The sequence below is a fragment of the Oryctolagus cuniculus genome, chromosome 7, assembly GCF_964237555.1.
Source record: "Oryctolagus cuniculus chromosome 7, mOryCun1.1, whole genome shotgun sequence".
NCBI lineage: Eukaryota > Metazoa > Chordata > Mammalia > Lagomorpha > Leporidae > Oryctolagus > Oryctolagus cuniculus.
In genome coordinates, this window is record NC_091438.1 from 129,898,587 (window position 1) to 129,923,008 (window position 24,422).

Below are 24,422 nucleotides of genomic sequence, written 5' to 3' on the forward strand. Positions count from 1 at the left end.
AATCTGAAGCCAGGAGCCAGGAGCTTCTTCTGGGTCTCCCATGCAGGTGCAGGGCAAGGACTTGGGCCATCTTATACTGCTTTCCCAGGCCACAGCAGAGAGCTGGATTGGAAGTGGAGCAGCCAGGTCTTGAACTGGTGCCCATATGGGATGCTGGCACTGCAGGCGGCGGCTTTACCTACTACACCACAGCGCCAGTCCCAAGGAGAACTCTTACCTTTCTGGAATTGACCATTTGGTGTTTCTGTGGCAGCGAAGTTGTTTCCATTTACTTGCTGCATTATTGCATTAGGTGCCTGTGCAATTTCATCTCTCCTTTTTGAGCCTTCATATCCAGCTCAGTGATGAATTCTTAGATGATGTTCCTTATTTGCTGGCTCTTCCATCTGTAAGGATACCTCTGACTTGTCTTGTTGGTTTTCTGCTTCTTGGTATAACTTCCTAGCTCCATGAGGAGCAGGAGCTATGGCATCCCTCATGCCTTCTACTCTTGCCCTAGTGGGGTGTAGCACCCTAGAGTGTAGGAGACCAGATTGCTGCAAACACAGCCCCCCCACTAGTCAATTACACCATGCTGAGGTTCATGACCCAGTGGCCGTGCCGTGGAGGGCCCTGGCTGCAGAAGCTGAGCAGAAGCTGTAAATCTGGTGCTAGCTCACTAAGATTAGGCTCAGGAAAAAGGTTAAGACCCTCATGGGGAAAATGACTTCCCTGGTCTTTTTCTTGAAGGACCCTTTTACAGAACTATGTGGGAGTCAATTCTTTAAAGTTGCTTCATTTTTCAGAGAGAAAAAGGTAAAAATGTGGGGTGTGGGTGGGCGAGTAGGTGGGTTAGGGGTCAATCTGCATTTTGTGGATTGTCATTTTTTTTTTTTTTTGACAGGCAGAGTGGACAGTGAGAGAGAGAGACAGAGAGAAAGGTCTTCCTTTGCCGTTTGTTCACCCTCCAATGGCTGCTGCGGCTGGCGCACCGTGATGATCCGAAGCCAGTAGCCAGGTGCTTCTCCTGGTCTCCCATGGGGTGCAGGGCCCAAGCACTTGGGCCATCCTCCACTGCACTCCCGGGCCACAGCAGAGAGCTGGCCTGGAAGAGGGGCAACTGGGACAGAATCTGGCACCCCGACTGGGACTAGAACCCAGTGTGCCGGTGCCGCAGGCGGAGGATTAGCTTATTGAGCTGCGGTGCTGGCCTGTCATTGTTTTCAATCCCATACCTCACTCCTACCCTGTTTTACTGTCACTGAGTTCCAGGCTTCTCTGATTCCTTTAGGACTGAAGCTTCAGTCTCTAGGGTGGGAGTGAGGCTACCAACCTGAGTGCTGGGCTGTGTGGAGTAGGGACCCGCAGCCTCCCCTCCAGCGCCCAGCAGTGGGTTTCTGCTTCACGTCCTGCTCAGTCGCAGGGTCCTGAGCCTCTCTCCAGAGTGCTGGGAGGCCAGGGCTTTCTGCTCAGAGCTTCCCATTCAGCTTGCCTGCTGGTCTCCTCCACCCTCCTCCATCAGTCCACTTAAATCCATAATGTTCTTACTTGCTTGTGTTTCTCTCATTCTTTCTGTTGCTGTGGGCTTTTACCTTTTTACAAACACCCCTTGGTCATTATTTATTGCATGCGGGAAGGAAGAGAAGACAACTACATTGGAGTGCCATCTTTGCCTGGTTTCTCACAGTGGTTTGGAAGGTTTTGAACCTGTGGACTTGGGTGGAGACGAGGCAAGGGAGACTCAGGATAGGCTCAGGGAGTCTCAGGCTTTGAAGTAAACTTTATTTCTCTGGGCCATGCACCCTTGGGCGTTCCTTCAGTACCAGGACCGACTCCACTGCGGCGATGCTATGTGCGGCGACTGTCTTCCCCCAAGCTCCACATTTTAGCCTTGTAGAGCGTGATGTCGTTGTAGACCCTGAAGTGGTTCAGCCTGTGGTCGTTGCGCTCAGGGTTGACCTAAGGAAGAGGACACAGGATTAGAGAACAGTTGTGGGGCTGTCATCAGGCCCTGCTCTCCCGAGGCTGGTGCTGCTGCTTGCTTAAGGCTGCCTGTGACATGGAGATGACAACACTGACGCGGAAGGAGCAGTGAGGCTGAAGGAGAAGAACCTGTGCAGAGTCGCTGGCTCCCTCTCCCACTGCCTGCCTTGGGGGCCATACCAGGCACTCTTCCTCCCAATGAAGAGTGTGGTCTGAGAGGGAAGGAGCTGCCACTGCCTTTGCGCATCCAGCACCATGGTCTCCTGCACACATGCGGTCCCCCAGATCACATCAAGCAGTGACTTTGCTAAAGCAGTCACTAAGATCCGAGCAAAAGCGGGTGCGCTGACACTTACATCTGACAAAAGCCGCACTGTGCCATCAACCCAAAGGCTGAGCATCCCGATTCAGAGGTCCAAAATGTGAAATGTCTCAAAGCTGAAATCTTATTGAGTGATGACATGATGCTCAAGATGAGAAAATTTTACATCTTGAGACTTTGTTTCATACAAAAATTGCCATTATGGAAAACAGTGTGGAGACTCCTGAAAAACTAACAGATCCACTTACATGACCCAACTATCCTACTGCTGGGAATACATCCAAAGGAATTGAGATAAGAGTATGAAAGAGATACCTGCGGCCCAATTCACACTAGCAAAGGTGTGCAATCAACCTAGATGTCCATCAGCTGATAAGTGGATAAAGAAAATGTGGTAAATATACTAATGGAATATTAGCCATAAGAAAGAATGAAATACTGACATTTGCAACAAAAAGGATGGAGATTGATATGCTAAGTGAAAAAAGTCAGACCCAGAAAGACAAATATCATGTTTTTTCTTATTTGTGGAAATATATGTATATAAATGTATACACACACACACACACACACACACACACACACACACACAGAGACAGAGAGAAAGAAGGAATAAAAGTTGTGTGGATGCCATATTATTTGGCATATAGTTATAAATATTGCTTCACTGAATTAAATGGTGTACATGATAATATAACCTCTTTTCCCTCTCTAAAATGTCATACTATTACCTTTTTTAAAGATTTATTTATTTATCTGAAAGGCAGAGCTACAGAGAGGCAGGGGCAGAGAGAGAGAACGGTCTTCCATCTGCTGGTTCATTTCCCAGATGGCCACAATGGCCAGAGCTGTGCCAATCCGAAGTCAGGAGCCAGGAGCTTCTTCCAGGTCTCCCACATGGGTGCAGGGGTCCAAGGATTTGGGCCATCTTCTATTGCTTTCCCAGGCCATAGCAGAGAGCTGGATTGGAAGTGGAGCATCTGAGACTCGAACCAGAGCCCATATGGGACGCCGGCTCTGCAGGTGATGGCTTTACCTGCTACGCCATAGCACCAGCCCCCATACTACTACTTTCATGCTGTATGGGTAAAGTGTATGAAAAACTTAAATGAACTTTGTTTTTGGACTTCAGTCCCAGTACCAAGATACCTCATTATGTATAGAAAATGTTCTATAATCTGACAAAATCTGAAACACAAAATGCTTCTGGTTTCAAGCATTCCACGTGAGGGAAACTCATTTCTGGAACATTTTCCTGACTATTTTCAGCAAGTGTTTGCAGTCTGAGAGGGGCTCACTGTCTGGCTTCCTCGGCGACTCAGGATTGAGGCTGGGAGGACTCTGCCTATGCTTGACCAGTGCAGGGGAGCTCCAAGTGATAGAGCCTTTCCCACCCCAACCACAGCATTCTGGGACTCCAGATTAATTACCTTTCATGTTTGCACAACACTGGGACCTCAGGGTTTTGGGGGGTATCTTATTATTCTGCTACCAGCAGCCTCTGATGGCACTGCCCCCAGATTTATAACAGTGAGCAGGTATGGAGCATTTGCAGACCCTTTGGGGTGCGTGCAGTCTGTTATCTGCAGGGTCTGGGAGGGTCTGAGTTGGGCAAACGTGGCCGGGCCAGCCACAGTGGTCCTTCCTGTCATTCGTGGTGAGCCTGCCCCAAAAAGGCCAGGAGGTCAAAAATGATAGTTCCACACATGTGCTTTTAACCCAGACCTGTCGTCGTCGTCGTCGTCGTCTTCTTCTTCTTCTTCTTCTTCTTCTTCTTCTTCTTCTTTTTTCTTTTTTGACAGGAAGAGTGGACAGTGAGAGAGAGAGAGACAGAGAGAAAGGTCTTCCTTTTGCCGTTGGTTCACCCTCCAATGGCTGCTGCGGCCGGCGCGCTGTGGCCAGTGCACCTTGCTGATCCGAAGGCAGAAGCCAGGTGCTTATCCTGGTCTCCCATGGGGTGCAGGGCCCAAGCACTTGGGCCATCCTCCACTGCACTCCCTGGCCACAGCAGAGAGCTGGCCTGGAAGAGGGGCAACCGGGACAGAATCCGGCGCACCGACTGGGACTAGAACCCGGTGTGCCGCTGCAGGAGGAGGATTAGCCTATTGAGCCATGGCGCCAGCCTTCTTTTATTTTTAATTTTTTTTTTTTGACAGGCAGAGTTAGAGAGTGAGAGAGAGAGACAGAGAGAAAGGTCTTCCTTCTGTTGATTCACCCCCAAATGGCCGCTGCGGCTGGTGCACTGTGCCGATCCGAAGCCAGGAGCCAGGTACTTCCTCCTGGTCTTCCATGGGATGCAGGGCCCTGTCTTCTTTAATGAAATGAAGTCATGGTTTAATAACTTTGTCTTGTATTTTTTCTAAGTTGTTAATGATCTAACTTGGATGGTTTTTATCCTTACCCCAACCTTCTTTCCTTCACAACCCTCCTCCTTCTCTCCCCAGACAGATTTTCACATATTGCCTAAACCCCACTCAGTCTGTCCTGAACTCTTTGTCCATAGGTCTGCCTTTGGGCACCCATGTTCATCCTTGCATTATCCAATTGTAGTAAAAACCCTGCTACGTCAGTTTAAGTACAAACTCCGACTTAGCCAATCAGGTTTCTCATCTTTCACAATTGACCTGGTCATGTGTGACCACCTGGGCCTGCCTTCAGCAGCAATCCTGTATGGCCAGTTACCCAGAGTCCTCCCTTTCCCCTGAAGCTTCCTGTCGGTAATCTGCATCCATTGACCCCTCTCCTTGCTAATTCGCAATGAATTCCCCTGTCCATACCATATTTAGAATTGGGCCCAAACTTTCTCCCTCTCTGCAAAGTCCCATAGGGTCCCTATGTCTGTAGTGATAGCTCCTCCCTCATATGACCTTCCTTCTGATACTCAACAATAATTGGCTAACTGATTCGTTTTTCACTTTCAATATTTTTCACTAATTTCCTCATTAACATCCTTCCCTTCTGTGCTCTGTTAGGTCCCGCCCCCTTTCTCCTGTTTCTAATGATTCCTCTGCCCTCTCCTCTCTGGCCCTCTGCCCGTACCTCTCCCTTATGACTCATCCTTCCTTGTGTTAGTTATGTGTGGTTTCCTACTAGAATGTCTTCCCTGTCTCCCAGAGCCTCCTCTCTCCAAGGCAATGCCCGCCTTGAAAAGAAGCTATTACAAGTGAGAAGCGTATTTTCTTCCTTGCTGATAACACCTTGCCTCACTGAGCCATTTGTTCAGATCCTCAGGAAGCAGCCATGGGCACAGCCATGTGGCAGATGAGAAGGCCAGGCTCCTGCAGCAGGAATGAGAGAATTGTCCTGGAGAGGGAACGCGACAGATGACCCAGTGCATGAAGACAACTGGAAGGAACAACAACAGCAACAAGACACCTAAATGGTTTGGCTCCGTACCCTCTTTCTATTCTTTCTCATCAATATCAGAGTAGCCTGTGGTGGAATGAGAAGGTCATGCCGAGATTGCCGCTGGCAACAGAAACTGACAACAGGCTGTGATTGGATGGCTTCGGAAACCACATGACAACGGAGTCTGCCTGGCAACAGGCTGTGATTGGATGGCTTCGGAAACTGCCTGGCAACAGGGTGTGATTGGTTAGGGCACAGACCACCCCTTGACTGGATTGGTTGGCCTTGGCTATATAAGCTACTGTAGCAACTGAAATAAATGAGTCTGCAGGCTGCTTGCCTCAGGCCTGCTTTCACCCGACTCCTGGGGTCTGTGTGGTGACTCCATGCCTCTTGCCCTCACTACGCTCTTCCTCTCGGAAATGAATCCACAGCAACAGTAGCCCACTTTGGGCGCTTGCTATGTGCTAGGCGCTATCCAGGGCAGTTTCTCTATACAGTTTCATTTAGTACTCACCACAAACCTTTGAGGTTGGATGTTGTCACGCTCCCCATCTGAAGATGATCAGTGGAGGTTAAGAGAGGTTACGGCTACACAGCAAGAAGGTGATGGAGTCAGGGTGTGACCTCAGGCCCTCTAGCTTCCCAGTGGCCATGTCACACTGATATACTCATAGGGAATTCAATGCTGCACCAGCAGGGGGCGCATGGGGCTACAGAAGCAGAAGGAAGAAGGGCCAGACCCTGGAGGGTAGTGCAATGGCAGAAGCTGCTTAGTGGAAAAGGCGACGCCTGAGCTGGGTCTGGAAGGATAAGTAAGACTTCCCTAGTGTACCCAGGACTCTGCCTGGGGGTCAGGAGACAAGAAGAAGGGACAGCAAATGTGCAGGTGCAGGTGACGCAGGGCCTTGGTGCCTCAGAGATAACGTAGTTCAGAGCAAGCTAACCTCAAGCCATATACAAAATACACCAAATGGATTAAAATACACATCTTAAAGAAGAAAGAAAAAACACGGGAAAGTGTAGAATAGTTGTTTTGTAAGTGTGTGTGAATTTTCCTGAGGCACGAATGCCAGATACCCTAATGGAAAAGATTGGCATACTTGATGACTTCAGCTTCCTTCTGGCACAGTGGGTTAAACTGCCATCTGCAGGGGCCAGTGCTATGGCGTAGTAGGCTAAGCCTCTGCCTGCAGTGCCGGCATCCCATGTGGGTGCTGGTTCATGTCCTGGCTGCTCCACTTCCAGTCCAGCTCCTCTGCTAATGGCCTGGGAAAGCCGTAGGGGATTGTCCAAGTGTTTGGGCACTAGCACCACATGGGCGATCCAGAAGAAGCTCCTGACTCCTGGCTTCAGATCGGCCCAGCTCCAGCCATTGCGGCCATTTGGGGAGTGAACCAGCGGATGGAAGAACTCTCTCTCTGTCTTCCCCTCTCTCTATCTCTCTCTCTAACTCTGCCTCTTGGATAAATAAACAGATCTTTTTTTTTTGTTTGTTTTAAAGGCCACCTGCAACAGCAACATCCCATATGAGCACTGATTTGAGTCCCTGCTGTTCCACTTCTGATCCAGCTGATACATGGAAAAGCAGCTGAATATGGCCCAAGTACTTGGGCCCCTGCCACCCACATGGGAAGCACAGGCTCCTGGCTTCAGCCTGGCCCAGCCTCAGCTGCTGTAACCATTTTGGAGTGAACCAGCAGATGGAAGAAGATCTGTCCTTCCCTCTCTCTGTATATTTCTGCTTTTCAAATAAATAAATATACATTTTTTACAAAGTTAAAGGGCCAGCATTGTGGTGTAATGGGTAAAGCTGCCACTTGTGATGCCAGCATTCCATATGGGGCTGGTTCCCGGCTGCTCCACTTCCAATCCAGCTCCCTAATAATGGCCTGGGGAAAGCAACAGGAGATGGCCCAAGTGCTTGGAGCCCTACCACCCATGTGGGAGATCTGGATGAAGCTCCTGGCTCTTGGCTTTGGTCTGGCCCAGCTCTTGGTCATTGTGGCCATCTGGGGAGTGAACTAGTAAATGGAAACTATCTCTCTCTCTTTTTCAAATAAATAAATAATTTTTTTTTAAAAGTTAAGCTCTCTGTGTGATGAAAGACAGAAGTGACGGAAACTTCAAGTTGTCTTTTCCAAATTCCCCATTTCCTCTTTAGAAATGGAATCCCTCCTTATTTGGGGAGCTCACATGAGAATACTGCTGCTAGCATTCCCATTTCACATATTAGGAAATGGCACTCAAGGTGTTAAGCGACACCTCCAAGACCACCCTACTACTGGTCACTGGGAATGCAAACCTGGAGAGCCTGGGATCAGCAACCATTACGGAATCAACACTTACCTCTGGGCACCACGTGCCACACGCTGTTCTGAGCACTTCACCAATTCTACCTCATCTGATCCTCAGACCTGTCTTCTGAGGTAAGTAGTGCAATATCTCCATTTTATAAAGGAAACCTAGCCATTGGAGGGCTTAGTAATATACCCCAGATCTCACAGCTAGCTAGTGGTAACCATAATTCCAACCCAAGCAAGTCTGGCTCCCTATTCTATTCTATTAGTTACCATGTATGTTGCTACTGTGTTCCCAGTGTTTACCAAGCGAAAGGGCCACACTTACCAAGGGCTCTGAGTCCCATCCGATTTCTTGAGTTTCTGTCTGAGTCTCTGGGTATTTCTTTCTTGGTCCTTGGTGTGCATGGTGAATGAGATTGAGAAACCTGGCTGGGAGACAGGAGTTAGGAAGGAGTCGAGCTTTGGGACCAGTGAGTGTCCCTGTACCCTTTATTCTGGCCACATTGCTCCTGGGGCAGAGTATCCCAGGCTCAGAGATTCCTCTAGACCTCGAGACAGGAGGGCACGTGTTGAGCAAGAAAATTATGCCACACACTGTTCCTGGCCCTGGGGTTAGTACACTGGGTGAGACACTCATGATCTCTGCTTTCCTGTGGCTTGTGGCCCAGAGAGGGGGACAGGGGGCCCCATCGTGTGGACAGGGATACATGCTGTGAGGAGGGGAGTAGGCCAAGGGGCATGGGAATGCATGGCGAGGGAGGGCGTCTCTGAATACCAGGCAGGAGCCAGCCCTGGGCACAGGCAGAGGAAAGGCACCTGTAGGCAGTGGGAACAAAGACCCAGGGCACAGGCGAGCTTTGCTATTGCAGCGTGAGCATGTGAAGGAACGTGGTAGGAGGTGTGGCCAGATCTTTCTGTAGTAAAAGTCAGTGTGGCAGCTGGCATTCGATATATTTGTAACTCTATAGCTCTTCTCCCCTATATCAAGTCACATTTGAGAGAGGCAGTTTGACAATGGAATAACTCTAGACTTTGCAGTCAGACGCTCCTGGCGCTGCCACTACCTACTGATCAGATGGCTTACCTTCTCTGGCCCTTAATAACCCACCTGTAAAACGGCAGAACTGTGTGATGCTCAGCAAGATGGATGAGAGTGGAGCAAGCATTGTGAATCAAGGGCTTGGCATCGGGCTGCATATCCGTAACGTCATTCAGGTTGCAATGTGCTGCCTGGCTCTCAGGATACTCATCACCTGCTATTTCCCTTACTGCTCCAAGGCTGAGATTTCCGTCCTCACTCCAGCCAAGTCGGTACCCCAGAGATAACACCTGACTTCCTTTGCTTACCCTCTGTTAGTCTACTACGTCCTGTCTCCTTCATGACGCTATGGGCGTCTCTATTCCCCACACTTCCCACTGACTCCTATCACTTAAACCCAGCAGATTTCCACCATATTATTCTTCTATAGGAAGGTGGAGGACTGTATAGGGAGGATTCGACTTCCCACCAAATGGATCTCCTCTCTCATTTCTAAATATCGTCTCCTTATCATGTGCCTAGTGTGTCCGTCTCAAAGCACTCACAGTTCTCTGACCACACTGGTATTTCTCATTTCTGTGCCTTTCCATATTTAACTCCAACTCACCCCACAATCACCTCGTCCAGGAAGATTTCCCAAAACTCCACCCTCTGACTCAGACACCTGTCGCCATACTAATTCTATTCCCAATTTACCTGTCTATTTATTCACAAGTGGGCTTTCTTGTCTTCTCACTCATTATGCTTGAGATTGTCCTATGCAGTCCTTTCATAGTAATGATCACATTGTGACAGTGCAGATATTAGCATTCACTGATCATCACATACCAGATCCTGTTCCAAGCACTTGTATTCTTTTATTCCTAATTATGCTAATAGTCTCTGAAAAGTTTTAAAAAGCTACCCAAGGCCGGCGCCGCGGCTCACTAGGCTAATCCTCTGCCTTGCGGCACCGGCACACCGGGTTCTAGTCCCGGTCAGGGCGCCAGATTCTGTCCCGGTTGCCCCTCTTCCAGGCCAGCTCTCTGCTGTGGCCCAGGAAGGCAGTGGAGGATGGCCCAAGTGCTTGGGCCCTGCACCCCATGGGAGACCAGGAGAAGCACCTGGCTCCTGCCTTCGGATCAGCGTGATGGGCCAGCCGCGGAGGCCATTGGAGGGTGAACCAACGGCAAAGGAAGACCTTTCTTTCTGTCTCTCTCTCTCACTGTCCACTCTGCCTGTCAAAAAACAAAACAAAACAAAACAAAACAAAACAAAACACTACCCAAATCACTAACTTAATGAGTGGCAGACCTAGGATTTGAACTCAGTGTCACTAGAGCCTGTTCGTGCAACATCGAACACCTGAATGTTTGATGAAGAAGGGGATATGTTAAGGCCTCAGCGAACACTCTTGTTCAGTTAATAAACTGACTTCAGGGTTATGATTGGATACACCAGTGTCTTGGAGATTATTTAACATGATTCCAGTTTTCAGGTTCAAGACAGGGACCTCTGATGCTTGCCCCAAGAAAGCACAACCCTTAGAGGTTGTCCTGCTCCTCTGCACTCTATTTCCATGGGATTCTCAATCCCCAGGACTTACCATCTGCGGGTTCCTCCAGGTTATCATGCCAAGACATGGGCTTTCTTGTGATCGTGTGGACTGGAGAGAAAGAACATCACAGGTCATGTTAAAACACTCCTCTCTAAAGCCTGCTTTAGGCAGGACCCCCATAAACCCTTCCTGAATATCTAGCACATACCAGCTATCATGCTGGATGTCAGAGGACAAAGTCGGCTAAGGCACTTTGGAACTTCCCAGCCTGCAAGGATTAAATTGCTGGACTATCCCAAGCTTAAACAGAATTGGACATTAATTTGTTTTCCTGGAAGTAGTAGTTGGAGGACACAGGTTAGTCACACGTAAAATGCAGACACTCCATCCTCTCTGTATAGCCAGGATAGAGTGGAATACAGTTAATGAGGCACGGAACTTGGGGGAGAAATCCTGGAACAATTACCCAGGTCATGCAGGTAAAGCAGTGGAACATGGCATGATTTATGTGGGAAACCCATTTCTTGAGAAACGGCAGAAGAGAAAGAAGCACGTGCAGGAGTCTCTAGCAGCGGCATTAAATATTTCCTAATGGGCCTGGGTCAGAGCCAGGGAAGGGAGTATGGGATGAAGATGGGCAGGAACTAGAGCCAGATCCAAAAGGTCTTAGACTGTCATCTGATTGATTCACATCTTAGCTCAGAAACTGTGGGAGCCACTGAAGGGTTTTGCAGAGGGACTGACATAACCAAATTGGCCTTTTAGTCTAGCCCTAGCTAGCAGTGGTGCAGGGGATGGGTTGGCGGGAGCAGTTTGTAGGAGAGAAGAGTGGTTGGGAGCCCACTCCAGGCAGGAGAGAGTAGGGCCTGCTGCGGCTTCGGGACTGGGGACAGAGAGGACAAGGCAGGGGCTACTTGCAGGGTGGCCTTGAGTCGAGGTGGAGATCATTCCCATGTGTGGAGGTGGGAACTAGGAAAGGTCAGGTGAGACGGATGCCGAGGAGGGATAAATAGGACTTGAGAATACTTCAAGTGTGTGGAGGGAGGGAGGGAGAGGTGTTGAGGGTGACTGCGGGCTCCAGCTTGGGACTGTGGTGCCTTCTGCTGAGTAGGATGTTTTGGGGGAGCAGGGGTGGGGAAGAGGGAGCTGAATGAACCCAGCTTTCCAACTGGCCTTTGTGAGACCCTTCTGGGATGAGCAGAGGTGGGTGACATGGGGTGTGGAGCTCGGCATGAGGCCCTGCGGCATTCAGGGGGATCTGCTGTTTCAGGACCAGATGAAACCACCTGACAAGGGCGCTATCCGGGAGCTCCGTGGGCCAGGAATCTAACACCCCGGCCCCGCGGACATTCTGAAGGGATGTGGGAAGAGTATAAGCCTGAGGAAACCATACCCTCATTAAAAAGACAGCAAATATAAAAACAGTACCAAAAATGGCTGCAAAATATAATTACTTCAAATGCAGAATTATAAAAATGCATTCAACACCGTTTTGTGACGTTGTGCTTTAATGGAGGCGGGGCTGCATTTTTATATACCTCCTACATCTGACGTGATGGGAGGGAGGCGCCTCAAAGGTCATGGCTCCTGAAGCCATGGAAGCGAACAGAGATCACAGAAGGCGTCCTCTGCTCGCCTGGGACCCGCGCCGGAGCCTGGTGATTTCCGCTCTGGCCTCGCTTTGCCCTTACCCTTTCGGAGGGGGTTCACGTGGTACTGCGTGTAGAGTTTCTGGGTTCGTAGCTCCTTGAGGTACAGCTCCCGGAAGATCTGGTTTTGATGGACCTCATCTGGAATCACCTTGTCCCTCTGGTGGCCCGCCATGCTTTTGTCGCGGCTCTCTCTGGTCTGGTCTCAACGCCCACTGGCTGCTGATGGGTTCCTGGCAGTCGCAGTCGGCAGTCGGCAGTCGTCTAACTGCGTCCTGCTGTCTCCAGGCAACGGCGTCCCGCGCTGTCTCCAGGCGACCGCGACTCAGGCAGGCAGAGCTACTTTCCGGGGTCCATCTCACTTGGCCCCGCTCACTCCCCTGTTCCATCGTTTGCCCCCTCCCACCTCCCAGGATCCTATTTCAGGCACCACCCTCTTCCTGTCCCGGCTTATCCTGCCCCAGCTTCTCCTGTTCTAGGGTACCCCGGGGTACTCCCCAGGAAAAGGGGGGGTCATGTGGCTTGACGACTGGACCTCGCCTGGGCCAGTCACCACGCAGAAAGCTGCTGGAAGGACTCAGAAGCCTCTTCCACAACCAAGCAAACGCCCGCAATCAAAACCCTCTTCCTGTACCTCGAATGCAAACTGGATGGTTCCTATTCTGAAAATATTCCGACACACGTGTCCAACATCACCAGTGGGACAGTTCCGAGGGAACCATAGTTTCTTACCAAGCAACTAGATGATTTTGTAGCTCATTTATTTATTTTGATACCGGTAAAATATACACAATATGAATTTTAACAAGAATACAGTTGAGAGCGTCACGTGTGTTCATCTGTGTGAAGCCCGTGCCCAGGGCTTTTCACACCCATGAGACAGCTCCAGCCCCTGGCAACTGCCCTTTCCCTTTCCCCTTTGAATCTGACTCCTCTCTGCACCTTGTATGAAAGAGTTCACTTTCTTTTTTATTTTATTTTTGCCAGGCAGAGTTAGACAGAGAGAGAGAGAGAGAGAGACGAGAGAGAGAGTTATAGACATAGACAATGAGATAGAGACAGAGAGAAAGGTCTTCCTTCTGTTGGTTCACCCCTCAAATGGCTGCTATGGCCGGTGCTGTGCTGATCCGAAGCCAGAAGCCAGGTGCTTCCTCCTGGTCTCCCATGGGGTGCAGGGCCCAAGCACTTGGGCCATCCTCTACTGCACTCCTGGGCCACAGCAGAGAGCTGGACTGGAAGAGGAGCAACTGGGACTAGAACCTGGTGTGCTGACGCCACAGGTGGAGGATTAGCTGGCCATGAAGGAGTTTACTTTCAAAGCAACAAAAGTTGGCCTGGCACACAGAGAGTAACCTGGCCTGGTTTTAGTGAGCACTGAACACGGAATCTGAAGCTGTGCTCTTCCCCGCTCCCTGCTTTCCTGATTCCTCTCCTCCCGCTGGCTCAGGCCCAGTGCTTCAGGACTGTGACATCGGGGAGACACCGCGTGGAGCGTGGTAGCTGCGTGGACATTTCCGCAGTCTCCCATTCTGGAATTCTGTGCTTGGCTCCTGTCCTTGGCCTGCAAGGCTCTTCCCCCTCTTGTGTCTGAGCGCACTCCCTGCAGTTTCTGTGACTTCACCAGTTTTTCTTTGTCCCATCTTCTACCCCACGTCCCACCCTAGAGGACCCCATTCATGCCCTGTCCCTTTCCAGTGCTGAGCTCGCCTACTCCAGCTTCTCTGGATCTAGCTTTGATTCTAGATTCCTCTGTGTCCCCCCAGAACCACCAGAGAAGGCCTTGTGCCTACACGGCAGACCCAGGAGACAGTCAGTTGCTGACTGGACCTCACCCGAGCCAATTATCTCCTAAGCGAAACTCGGAGGACGTCCGGGAGCTCTCCCACTCTAGAGCCCATATCCCAAACTGAATCTCTCTTTGTTTATCCCGCACACAAGATATGTATTTCTATGTGCATGTGTTTATGCCTAAGTTACAGAAGAACAAGAGATGTGGCTGCTCCATCTTTGTGTTACCAATACCCGGTGCAGAGTGGATGCATGTGTGTTTGGTAAATGCTTGCCAGCTGATTGAATGTTTGATCTGTTAACACTGTTGTTTCCCCTGCTTCCACCGTTCTGTAAGCCTTCACATCCTTCCGAAACAGACATCATTGCTTGCTGGCTGAGCTAGATAAGCACCGTTGTTACTTGTCCTTGTGAGCCATGCCTGGGCCCCTTATCCTAGCGAGGCTCAGTCTCCCGGTGTTGTCACTGCCTTCCTAAAGCTAAGAAGAGATGAACCGTCATCCTGCTAAGAGCCCACACTGTTAGACTGGGACAGCCAGTTAATCGTGGTGAGTGAGCTTTCCTCCTGGGCCAGTGGTGCAGCAGCCCTCATTCCACACGGAGCTAGGGCTGAGGTGAGGTAGAGGCTGAGATGAAGACAGGCTGGAGTCTGTTGCTTTATCATTCATGCCCCCTGAGGAGCATTCCCAGGCCCACTGACACGGACTCTCGTCATCTGGACCACACCTCACCCAGTCGGTTCAGGCAGCCCTGTCACACAGTGGGACTAGTGGCGGCTGGCTCAGGGCCATTTCAGCCTATCACCGTGCTTTTGAGAGCTGCTGTTCTTTCAAGGAGAGGTGACGATTTCCTGTCTGGAGATGAGATGCTAGAGGTTTGATGAACTTAATGGCCCTCATCTCCTAGCTTCTTACCCACTGTACTTAGCAGAATGTTTTCCATAGAAATAACTTGGTTCCAGGGCCAGCACTGTGGCGTAGCAGGTGAAGTCACCATTTGTAGCTGGCATTCCAGTGGGCACTGGTTCAAATTCTGGCTGCTCCACTTAAGATCCAGCTCCCTGATGATGTGCCTGGGAAGGCAGAGGAGGATGGCCTGAGTGTTTGTGCCCCTGCACCCATGCGTGGGAGACCTGGAGGAAGCTCCTGGCTCCTGGCTCTGGACTGGCTCAGCTGCAGTTGTTGGGCCATTTGGGGGAATGAACCAGTGGGTAGAAGATCTCTTATATTTCCCTCTCTCTCTGTAACTCTGCCTTTCAAATAAAAAATGTCTTTTTTTTTAAACTTTTATTTAGTAAATATAAATTTCCAAAGTATAGCTTATGGATTACAATGGCTTTTCCCCCCCATAACTTCCCTCCCACCTGCACCCCTCCCAACTCCCACTCCCTCTCCCATTCCATTCACATCGTTTCATTTTCAATTATCTTTACATACAGATCAATTTAATATATATTAAATAAAGATTTCAACAGTTTGCACCCACACAGAACATAAAGTGTAAAATACTGTTTGAGTACTAGTTATAGCATTAATTCACATTGAACAACACATTAAGGACAGAGATCCTACATGAGGAGTAAGTGCACAGTGACTCCTGTTGTTGACTTAACAAATTGACACTCTTGTTTATGGCATCAGTAATCTCCCTAGGCTCTTGTTATGAGTTGCCAAGGCTATGAAAGCCTTTTGAGTTCACCAACTCCGATCTTATTTAGACAAGGTCATAGTCAAAGTGGAAGTTCACTCCTCTCTTCAGAGAAAGGTGCCTCCTTCTTTGATGGCCCATTCTTTCTACTGGGATCTCACTCGCAGAGATCTTTCATTTAGGTCCTCTTATATATATATATGTGTGTGTGTGTGTGTATATATATATATATATAAATCTTTAAAAAATACGGGTAGACAGGGGCCAACTCTGTGGTGCAGTGGGTTAAAGCCCTGGCCTAAAGTGCCAGCATCCCATATAGGCACTGGTTCTTGTCTCAGCTTCTCCTCTTCCAATCCAGTTCTCTGCTATGGCCTGGGAAAGCAATCAAAGATGGTCCAAGTCCCACATGGAAGACCTGGTGGAAGCTCTTGGCTCCTGCTTGGCCCCTGGCTTCGGATAGGCACAGCTCCAGCTGTTGCGGCCAACTGGGGAGTGAACCAGCAGGTGGAAGACCTCTTTCTCTGTCTCTACCTCTCTCTGTAACTCTGTATTTGAAATAAATAAATCTTTAAAAACATATGGGTAGACAATGATTTTGTTCTTTATATTAAGGCCTCTGCAAAGTTATTAAAATGTTTAAACTCAAGGATGATGTTCTAAGACTTTTTAATTTAATTTTTAAAATTTATATAAATGGAACAAATTTCATGTATCTCATACATACAGTTTTAAGAATACAATAACAGTTCCCACCCCATTCTCCCCCTCTCTCCCTCCCTGCCTCACTCTCACTCTTCCTTCTACTTCCTTTTTATTTTTAAAAAATTTTTGCAATAATATACTTTTTTTTTCTTTGAGAATAAGTTTTATCATTAATTGAAGAAGCACCTAAGGAAACAAGCAATGCAGTTGGGCTCTTAGACTTTTCTAAAACTTATGAGACGTAAGAATATCCTCTACTTAATACACTTAAATCAAGTAAATCTTTGAGAGCAAGTTTTACTATTAACTCTCATAATACAACCCTTTGAGGACAGAGGTCCTGCATGGGAAGTTAGTGCACAGTGACCCCTATTTTTAATTTAACAATTAACACTCTTATGTGATCACTGAGACTCTCTCTCTCTCTCTCTCTCTTTTTTTTTTTTTTTTTTTTTGACAGGCAGAGTGGACAGTGAGAGAGAGAGACAGAGAGAAAGGTCTTCCTTTTCCGTTGGTTCACCCCACAATGGCCGCTGCGGCTGGTGCGCTGTGGCTGGTGCATCGCGCTGATCCGAAGCCAGGAGCCAGGTGCTTCCTCCTGGTCTCCCAAGTGGGTGCTGGGCCCAAGGACCTGGGCCATTCTCCACTGCACTCCCGGGCCACAGCAGAGAGCTGGAGTGGAAGAGGAGCAACTGGGACAGAATCCGGCGCCTCGACCAGGACTAGAACCCGGAGTGCCAGCGCCGCAGGCGGCCGCGGTGCTGGCAAGTTGCAGTTTTTAAAATGTATTTATTTGAAAGCCAGAGTTACAGAGAGGCAGCGGCAGAGAGATAGAGAGGTCTTCCATCTGCTGTTTACTCCCCAATTGGCCGCAATGTCCAGAGCTGTGCTGATCTGAAGCCAGGAGCCAGGAGCTTTTTCTGGGTCTCCCATGCAGGTGCAGGGGCCCAAGGACTTGGGCCATCTTCTGCTGCTTTCCCAGGCCATAGCAGAGAGCTGGATCGGAAAAGGAGCAGCCGGGACTTGAATTGGCACTCATATGGGATGCAGTGGCTTTACCTGCTATGCTATGGTGCTGGCCCCTTAGCTGCAGTTTTAAAAACAAGATAGCCAGGTGAATATATGCAGGTGTAGATCTCTTTCATTAATTTTCCTGAGAACAAAGTGAGACATTTTGATCTTCAGAGTATTTATTTTGAGATTAATGTTCTCATATTGTACCTCTGGAAACTGACCCACTGATTGCTTCTTCTTTTTTATTTATTTATTTTATTTGAAAAGCAGAGTTACAGAGAGGCAGAGAGAGGGAGAGAGGAGAGAGAGAGAGAGAGAGAGAGAGAGAGAGGGAGTCTTCTATCTGTTGGCTCACTCCTCAGATGGCCACAATAGCTAGAGCTGTGCCATTCAAAGCCTGGTGCCAGGAGATTCCTCCTGGCCTCCCACGCGGGTGCAGGGGCCCAAGGACTTGGGCCATCCTCTACTGCTTTCCCAGGCCATAGCAGAGAGCTGGACTGAAAGAGGAGCAGCTGGGACACAAACTGGCACCCATATGGGATGACAGCACTGCAGGCAGCGGCCTTACCTACTATGCCACAGTGTTGGCTCCCCCCACCCACCCCCCCTTTGTTTTTTTTAGGAAAAAGGTTTATTTATGCTTTCTTCTTTAGGAATCTTACTTGCAGATGGGAACTATGGAACTCATCCTCTGTTCCATAACTATCATAACTTTCTTTTCTCCTGCATCATGGAATATTTTAACTTTTATGCAACGTCACTTTTTCCATTTACTGTTTCCAGTTTAGGTTATATTTTGACTCTTGTGTCAAATTTTATTTTATTGTATTTAATACATTCTATGTCAGTCATGGAATGTTTCATCCTCTGGCATCTGAAATCACAGAACATTTAAAAAACATTTTTTCCTGTCTAGTTTTCAAATAAAATCCTTTTCCCCTGAGGCATGGCTCTATTCTCATGAGCTACAAATGTATGTGATATCGGCAGTCATGGGAGCTTGGGATGGTGAAGGTGCATGCTTGCAATGCTAATGAAGATGATAACTGATGAGGTTAGATGACAACTCAGATGATAATATTGAGAATAACAATGCAGTCGGGAAAGGGTGCCAGTTCAGGGGTGATGGTGAATGAAACATTGATGGGGTGATGTGATTGCAATGATGTAATGCATGATGAAAGTACCCAGGTGGTGGTGGTGTTGAAAGGGAAGGTGCCTTGGGTGTGTGCTTAGCAGCTAAGATACACACTTGGGATAGAGTTTGGCAAAAGTTTAAATGAGTTTCTTTGGATGCCTCTGAGGGACACTGGATGATTTCTGTTTCTGCTGCTTGGTTGCTGGTGTTGGCCCACCTGCCAAAAATCTGATGTTCTTAATAATGTTCCTTCCATTTTCTTCATCGAACTTAACAAGCCTCCCGGGAGTTCCCACCTCAGAGCACCTCCACTGTGGCTTAATTGGATCACAACTAGGAAGGAGAACTCCAAGGGCAGAGGTCCCTCTGTGGGCCCCCAGTAACTGGGGAATAAACTTGGAGACTCGCAGCAGGAGGGGGAAAGAGCAAGAGTGGGGAGCTCGAAGACATTATTTCTACCTTAATTGGGACCTGAAGAGTGTAGCATTGTAATTGGCACTTCTTCCGTCCTGTGGGAAGTGTCAGCCTCACGAGAGCTTGTCCGAGCCTCTCAGTAGCTCAAACCCTGCAAAGTCACACTCACAATCCTAAGCAGGTCTTGCATTCAGGTGGCATACGCTTCTGTCACCTGGAGCTAGCCTTGACTGCACATCAGTCACTCAAGTGTAGTGTTATTAGGAGTCTCTAAGTAGTCTTTGCTAGTTCCTATGTGACAGTTTAAGTGGCAGGGATAGCCTGGCTATTCCAGAAACCTCTGACGATTTTATTGAAACACCAATACACTTACAAACTTAAAAAAACCTGATAAGCAAATGTTCCCTTTGATCATATCTTCAATACTAAACTTCACACCAGAGGTTCATTCTGCTTCCACACATTAAAAAACATGTTTTAACATTACATAAACATATAAAATATTGCTTTTTCTAAGATGGAGGGGTATAATGGCATCATAACATAATATAACATAACAATAGCATAAATGACATGGTGAGTGTTTGGCCAAGCAGCAGTTAGGATGCCACTCCAATTTCAGAGTGACTTGATTCAAGTCCTGGTTCTTCTCTCGATCCCAGCTTCTTGCTGATGCTCTCCCTAGGAGGCAGCAGGTGCTGGCTCAAGCGGCTGAGTCCCTACAACCCACACGGGAGACCTTGGTTGAGTTCCTAGCTCTCAGCTTTGGCCTGACCCAGCCATGGCTGTTACAAGCATTTGGGAAGTCAATCAGCAGACGGGAGATCTCTCTCACTCTCTGCCTTTCAAATAAAAGAAATAAAAAGGTAAATCTATATAAAATAAATATATGGGATAAATCTATATTATCATATATATGATAACATGTAAATACATATGATATACTCTTTTTATTGCTAGGTCAAAGGGGTATATACTTATTTTTAATAGATATTTCCAAAAGGATACTATTCAATTTAAAGTCCTATCAAAAACCCATGAAAGTACTCATTTCCTTATATCAGTGCTAAAATTGGAAAAAATCATTTTTTCATTTTTGATCAATGGGTGAATTAGTAGCTTTAATTTGAATTTCACTGGTTGCTAATGAGATTGGACATCTCTACAAATATTTGTTGTCCATATTAATTTTGATTTTTGTGAATTACTATTCATATAATTGATTTGTTTTAATTAATTTTATCTTTTAAGCAGTTATTTCTGAATATGCATATTTTATATATTATATATTGCATATTTTTAATACTTAGTGAACATATTAATCCTGTGTATTATACATGTTGCAGTTACTCCAGTTTTTTATTTTTCTTTTGAAATTTTTTGTATTTTTTGTTGTCAAATAAATCTTTTCACTTTTTGTCCATATGGCCTTATTAAGGAATGGAATCTATGTCCTATAATAAAAATATTCCACATGTTTTCCACACATGCTTATTGTTCTTTAATTCACCAAGAATTTCTGGTGGTGCTAGTGTGAGATAGGGATTTAGCTAATTTTTCCAAATGGTGAGTCCATCGTCCTAATACTATTTACTAAATCATGTTTCCTTATCCAGGTAATTTAAAACTCTATGATTATTGTATACTGAAGCTCATATACTAATTGTGAATCTATTACTGACTTTACTCTTTTGTTGATCTGTTCATCAGTGTATTTTACTATTAGGTAGGGCAAGTTTTATTTTATCTTTTTTTCTCCATCAGATATTTTTGTGGGGAGCAACTTGGACTAGACCAAGTTACTGGAATTAAGACTTATTCTATGCATCTGCTCTCCCACAATATGGCACTGGGAGAGGAGTAAACAGCTTCTACACAGCTGCCTCTCACCAACTTGACAAGCTGCAGGAGCTGCTCCTGATTGGAGGAGAGCAGCGTACTCGGCGTGTGGGTAGCAGAGTTGGGATTGGTGGAAGAGGACTATAAAGGAGGAGAGAGACAACATGCACCAGGAACATCTAAGGGGAACACCTGAGGAACACCTGTGCAGCCCCCGAGAGAGCCGGCCGGCGGTGTGCCGCTCCCCTGCGGAAGTGGGGAAAGTGGCAGGGGGCCCGCCTCTCCACGGAGGTGGAGGGACGGTAGCCAACCTGGGAAGAACCAGCAGCAAACCCGGGGAGGGCAAAGCAGACAAAAGAACAGCGCAGGGTTTAGTATCGTTCCTCCGCGAAGAGGGGGAGCGATATATTTTTACGCATTTTCTCTTCCAAGTGAATTCTAGACTCAGTTATCAAGATCTATAAATAATATTTAGGGGTTTAAATTGAATTTTGAGACAATAAATTTGCAAGGTGATTTTTCTTTGTTTTCTTTGCTCATCTTGTGTATAATTTTATTTCCTAAATCTATCAATGAAGCATATTACACTACTAATGGATTAATTAATTTTTTGGCAATCCCTTAATATGCATGGATTTCAACAGCTTTTGCACCAAAGTAACTTACCTTTTAATTCCATTTTTAACCAATATTTTAAAGTCCCCTTATACAACAGTTTGCACATTATTCAGTGAACATTATTGACCATCTTCCATGTGGAAGTGTATCACTAGGAAGTGAATATTAAAATGAGAAATACATAACCCTATCCTTGAAGAATTCACAGCTCATGGGTAAGACAGAGAATAAATAAGGTGCCACAAATGTGGTTACAAGGGAGCAGCTAAGTGTGTTGACAGCAAAAAAGGCAGAGGAGTTCAGGAAGTTTTCAATGGGAAGGTGATCTTTTAGTTGGGTATTGAAATTGGATTTGCAAGGCTGGGAGGAGTAAGTCTTGGGGTCACATACAAAAAAAAAAAATTCCACAGTACGGAAATGTAAAAGGGAAAAAATGTTATCTGTAGACAGTTACAGTGTCCTAGCTGCAGCAGAAGCGTGTGGATTGAAGTATCAGAAGAAAAACGATTGTTGTATTACTATCATATAACCCAAAGCTGTAGACATTGGGCTGAGGAGTTTGTACTTCATCCTGCAAGTCATGGAAGTATGGGGGTAGAGCCAATACTTTCCTCGTTTCCTAAGTCTAATCGCTCATTGCTACTCTATATCACGTGATCTGTCTACTGATTGGCAAGGTCCAAAATGTGACTGGAAGTCTTCTCTAGGCATGTCTTTTGCCTTCCCTGCATGCTGCTTTTCAAATACACAAGGTAATCATTCTCCCCTAAACATCCTTTTCTCTGCTATCCTTTGGCATGGTCAGGGATGCTTGGGCTGCATGATTGCTAAAGCAATGAGGGTGGTGTTTTCTGCCCTCAGCCATACAGCACCAGCCATCTGAGGTGCAAACAAACCTGTTCACAGGGGAAGTTCCAGCATCACAGAGCGCCAAGCACAGACATTGAGTTCAGAAGGTTGAACAGGGATAGAGATCACCCAAGAAAGATCTGGAAGCTAATTGAAGGCAAGATCTGAGGAAGAGCAGGAAAGGGACAAGTTGAGAGACAGACTAGAGAGGAGTCCAGACACCACACAACACTTGCTTTTCTGGGCTGGTGGACAAATGGTGCATGATTAGGTCTGGCTAGCAGTGTATAGACTTCACTTCGGCAGGTGCCTCCCCTGCTAAATGGGATACTTGCTTCATTTACTCATGTAGAAAACTCTTACTCATCTTTTAAGACCCAACTTAATGCTTCTTCAAGGAAGGCTTTTCAGATCTAATCTTCCCTCTGGGTTCCTAGAGCACCCAGGGCCAACCTTCATTAAAGATTTATCTGAATAATTTCCTTATATGGCCACCTCCCCACCCAGACTGTGAGCTCTGTCCTGAAGGAGAGAGCCTATGCCATTTATTTCTCTATTCCAAGTACCCAGAGAGTGCCTGCACATTATAAGCCAGCAGGATGCCTGGGAAACAACCAAATGCCGAAGCTGACACCCTAGATGCTTCCAAATCCAGGAGACTGTGCAATGCTGCTTCTGCACTGAGTGCAGGGGGCAGGCAATATAAATGGCCTTCTGAAGATGGCAAGCCCAGTAGAAATCCTGCTGCAAAGCTTCGACCCCAAAGGACTATACCTACATTCTAAGTGAACAAGAAACAAGCCCTACTAATTTTTTTTTACTACCTGCATGGTTCAAAATAACCTAAATTTTCTAATTAAAATATTTTATTTTACAGTAGTAATAGATTGATAGTGCCTATCTCACCAGGTAATAGCTTGAAAGAAATGCAAACCCTATCTGGAGGAATTTAGTTTTCAATCCTGTCCTCAAAGAATTTCCATAGTTCAAGGGCAAATGAAAATGAGCAGGTTAGAATAAGAAATCACAAAATGTAGAAGAGACAACACACAATATATGAACAAAAGCAGATGCATGAGATAGTAGAAATACACCACATACTTCAGATACTAGAAATATCAAACACAGAATAGAAAATAGAAGCTTTAAAATATTCATAAAAATGAGACTTGATAATAAATTATTAAGAATATTTTTAAAGAGTCAAGTGGAATTTTTGAAAATAAAACATGAGCAATCAAAATAAACTCAATGTGTTAAGAAATAATTAGATGTAGTTGAAAAAAACTGGCAACCTGGAAGATATACTTAATGAATTTCAAAATATGTAGAAAAACAAAGAAGTAGAAACTAGAAAAGGGTTGAGATTTAACACATAACTAATTAGAATCCCAGAAAAAGAATAAGACAACAGAAAAGAAACAATATATGAAGACTTATGGCTGAAATAGTCCAGTAATATTGAAGATACTGTTCCTCAGGCACAGGAACCTCAGTAAATTAAAAACATGATGAAAATAAAATCTACAGTGGAAGTTATCACAGTGTAATTTCAGAACAAAGACAAACAGAAAATCTTACAAATAACAGGTATATTCCCTATAAAGGAATGGCAAATAGAACTGACATTGTCACAGTAGAAACTAGTAGGGGATAAAGCAGTATCTTCAATATGCTAAAAGAAAGTTATCTCAATCTACACTTTTATATCCTGATTATCCTTCAGAGTTGATAATTTTTTGTATTATTTTTTCTGCCCACCTTACTGAGTTAGCTTATATGTACAGGAGACTTCACTTGGCGTGGGCGTTGGTGCAGTGGTCAAGATGCTGCTTGGGAAGCCTGCATCCCAGTTCGGAGTTACCTGGTTTGAGTCCTGGCTCTGCTTCCTCCCAAAGCACTAGAAGGTGGCAGGTGATGGCTCACGTCGTTGCATCCCTGTGGGGACCTGGGCAGAGTTTCCTGTTCCTGGCTACAGCCTGGCCCAGCACCAGATACTGTGGGCATTAAGGGAGTGAAAAAGTGGATGGAAGATTGACCTCTGTCTTTATCTGTCTTTCTCTCTTTCAGATAAAAGAAAAGTAAATTTAAAAAATTAAAATAAAAAAGTTTTTCCTTTATTCATCTAGAATTTACTGATTGTCATAAATATTTTGATTGATTCTCAGATCCAAACAAACCCTCTCTCACTGAGCAGTGACAATGGAAATTAAGAACTTGACTTCAGTTCACAAATTGAAATTCAGTCTA

The 24,422-nt window shown here is 46.5% G+C and overlaps 1 protein-coding gene across 1 annotated transcript; it reads right to left on the reverse strand.

The window, feature by feature from the left end:
• Nucleotides 1–1,741: 1,741 nt before the first annotated feature.
• CFAP144 (cilia and flagella associated protein 144) lies at nt 1,742–12,441 on the reverse strand. The gene is made up of 4 exons (XM_002715695.5): nt 12,203–12,441; nt 10,560–10,619; nt 8,261–8,364; nt 1,742–1,938 (listed from the first exon to the last, which is right to left on the reverse strand). Exons 1-4 carry the CDS (start codon nt 12,333–12,335, stop codon nt 1,828–1,830), a joined length of 408 nt encoding a protein of 135 aa, XP_002715741.1. The 5' UTR covers nt 12,336–12,441; the 3' UTR covers nt 1,742–1,827.
• Nucleotides 12,442–24,422: the final 11,981 nt, after the last annotated feature.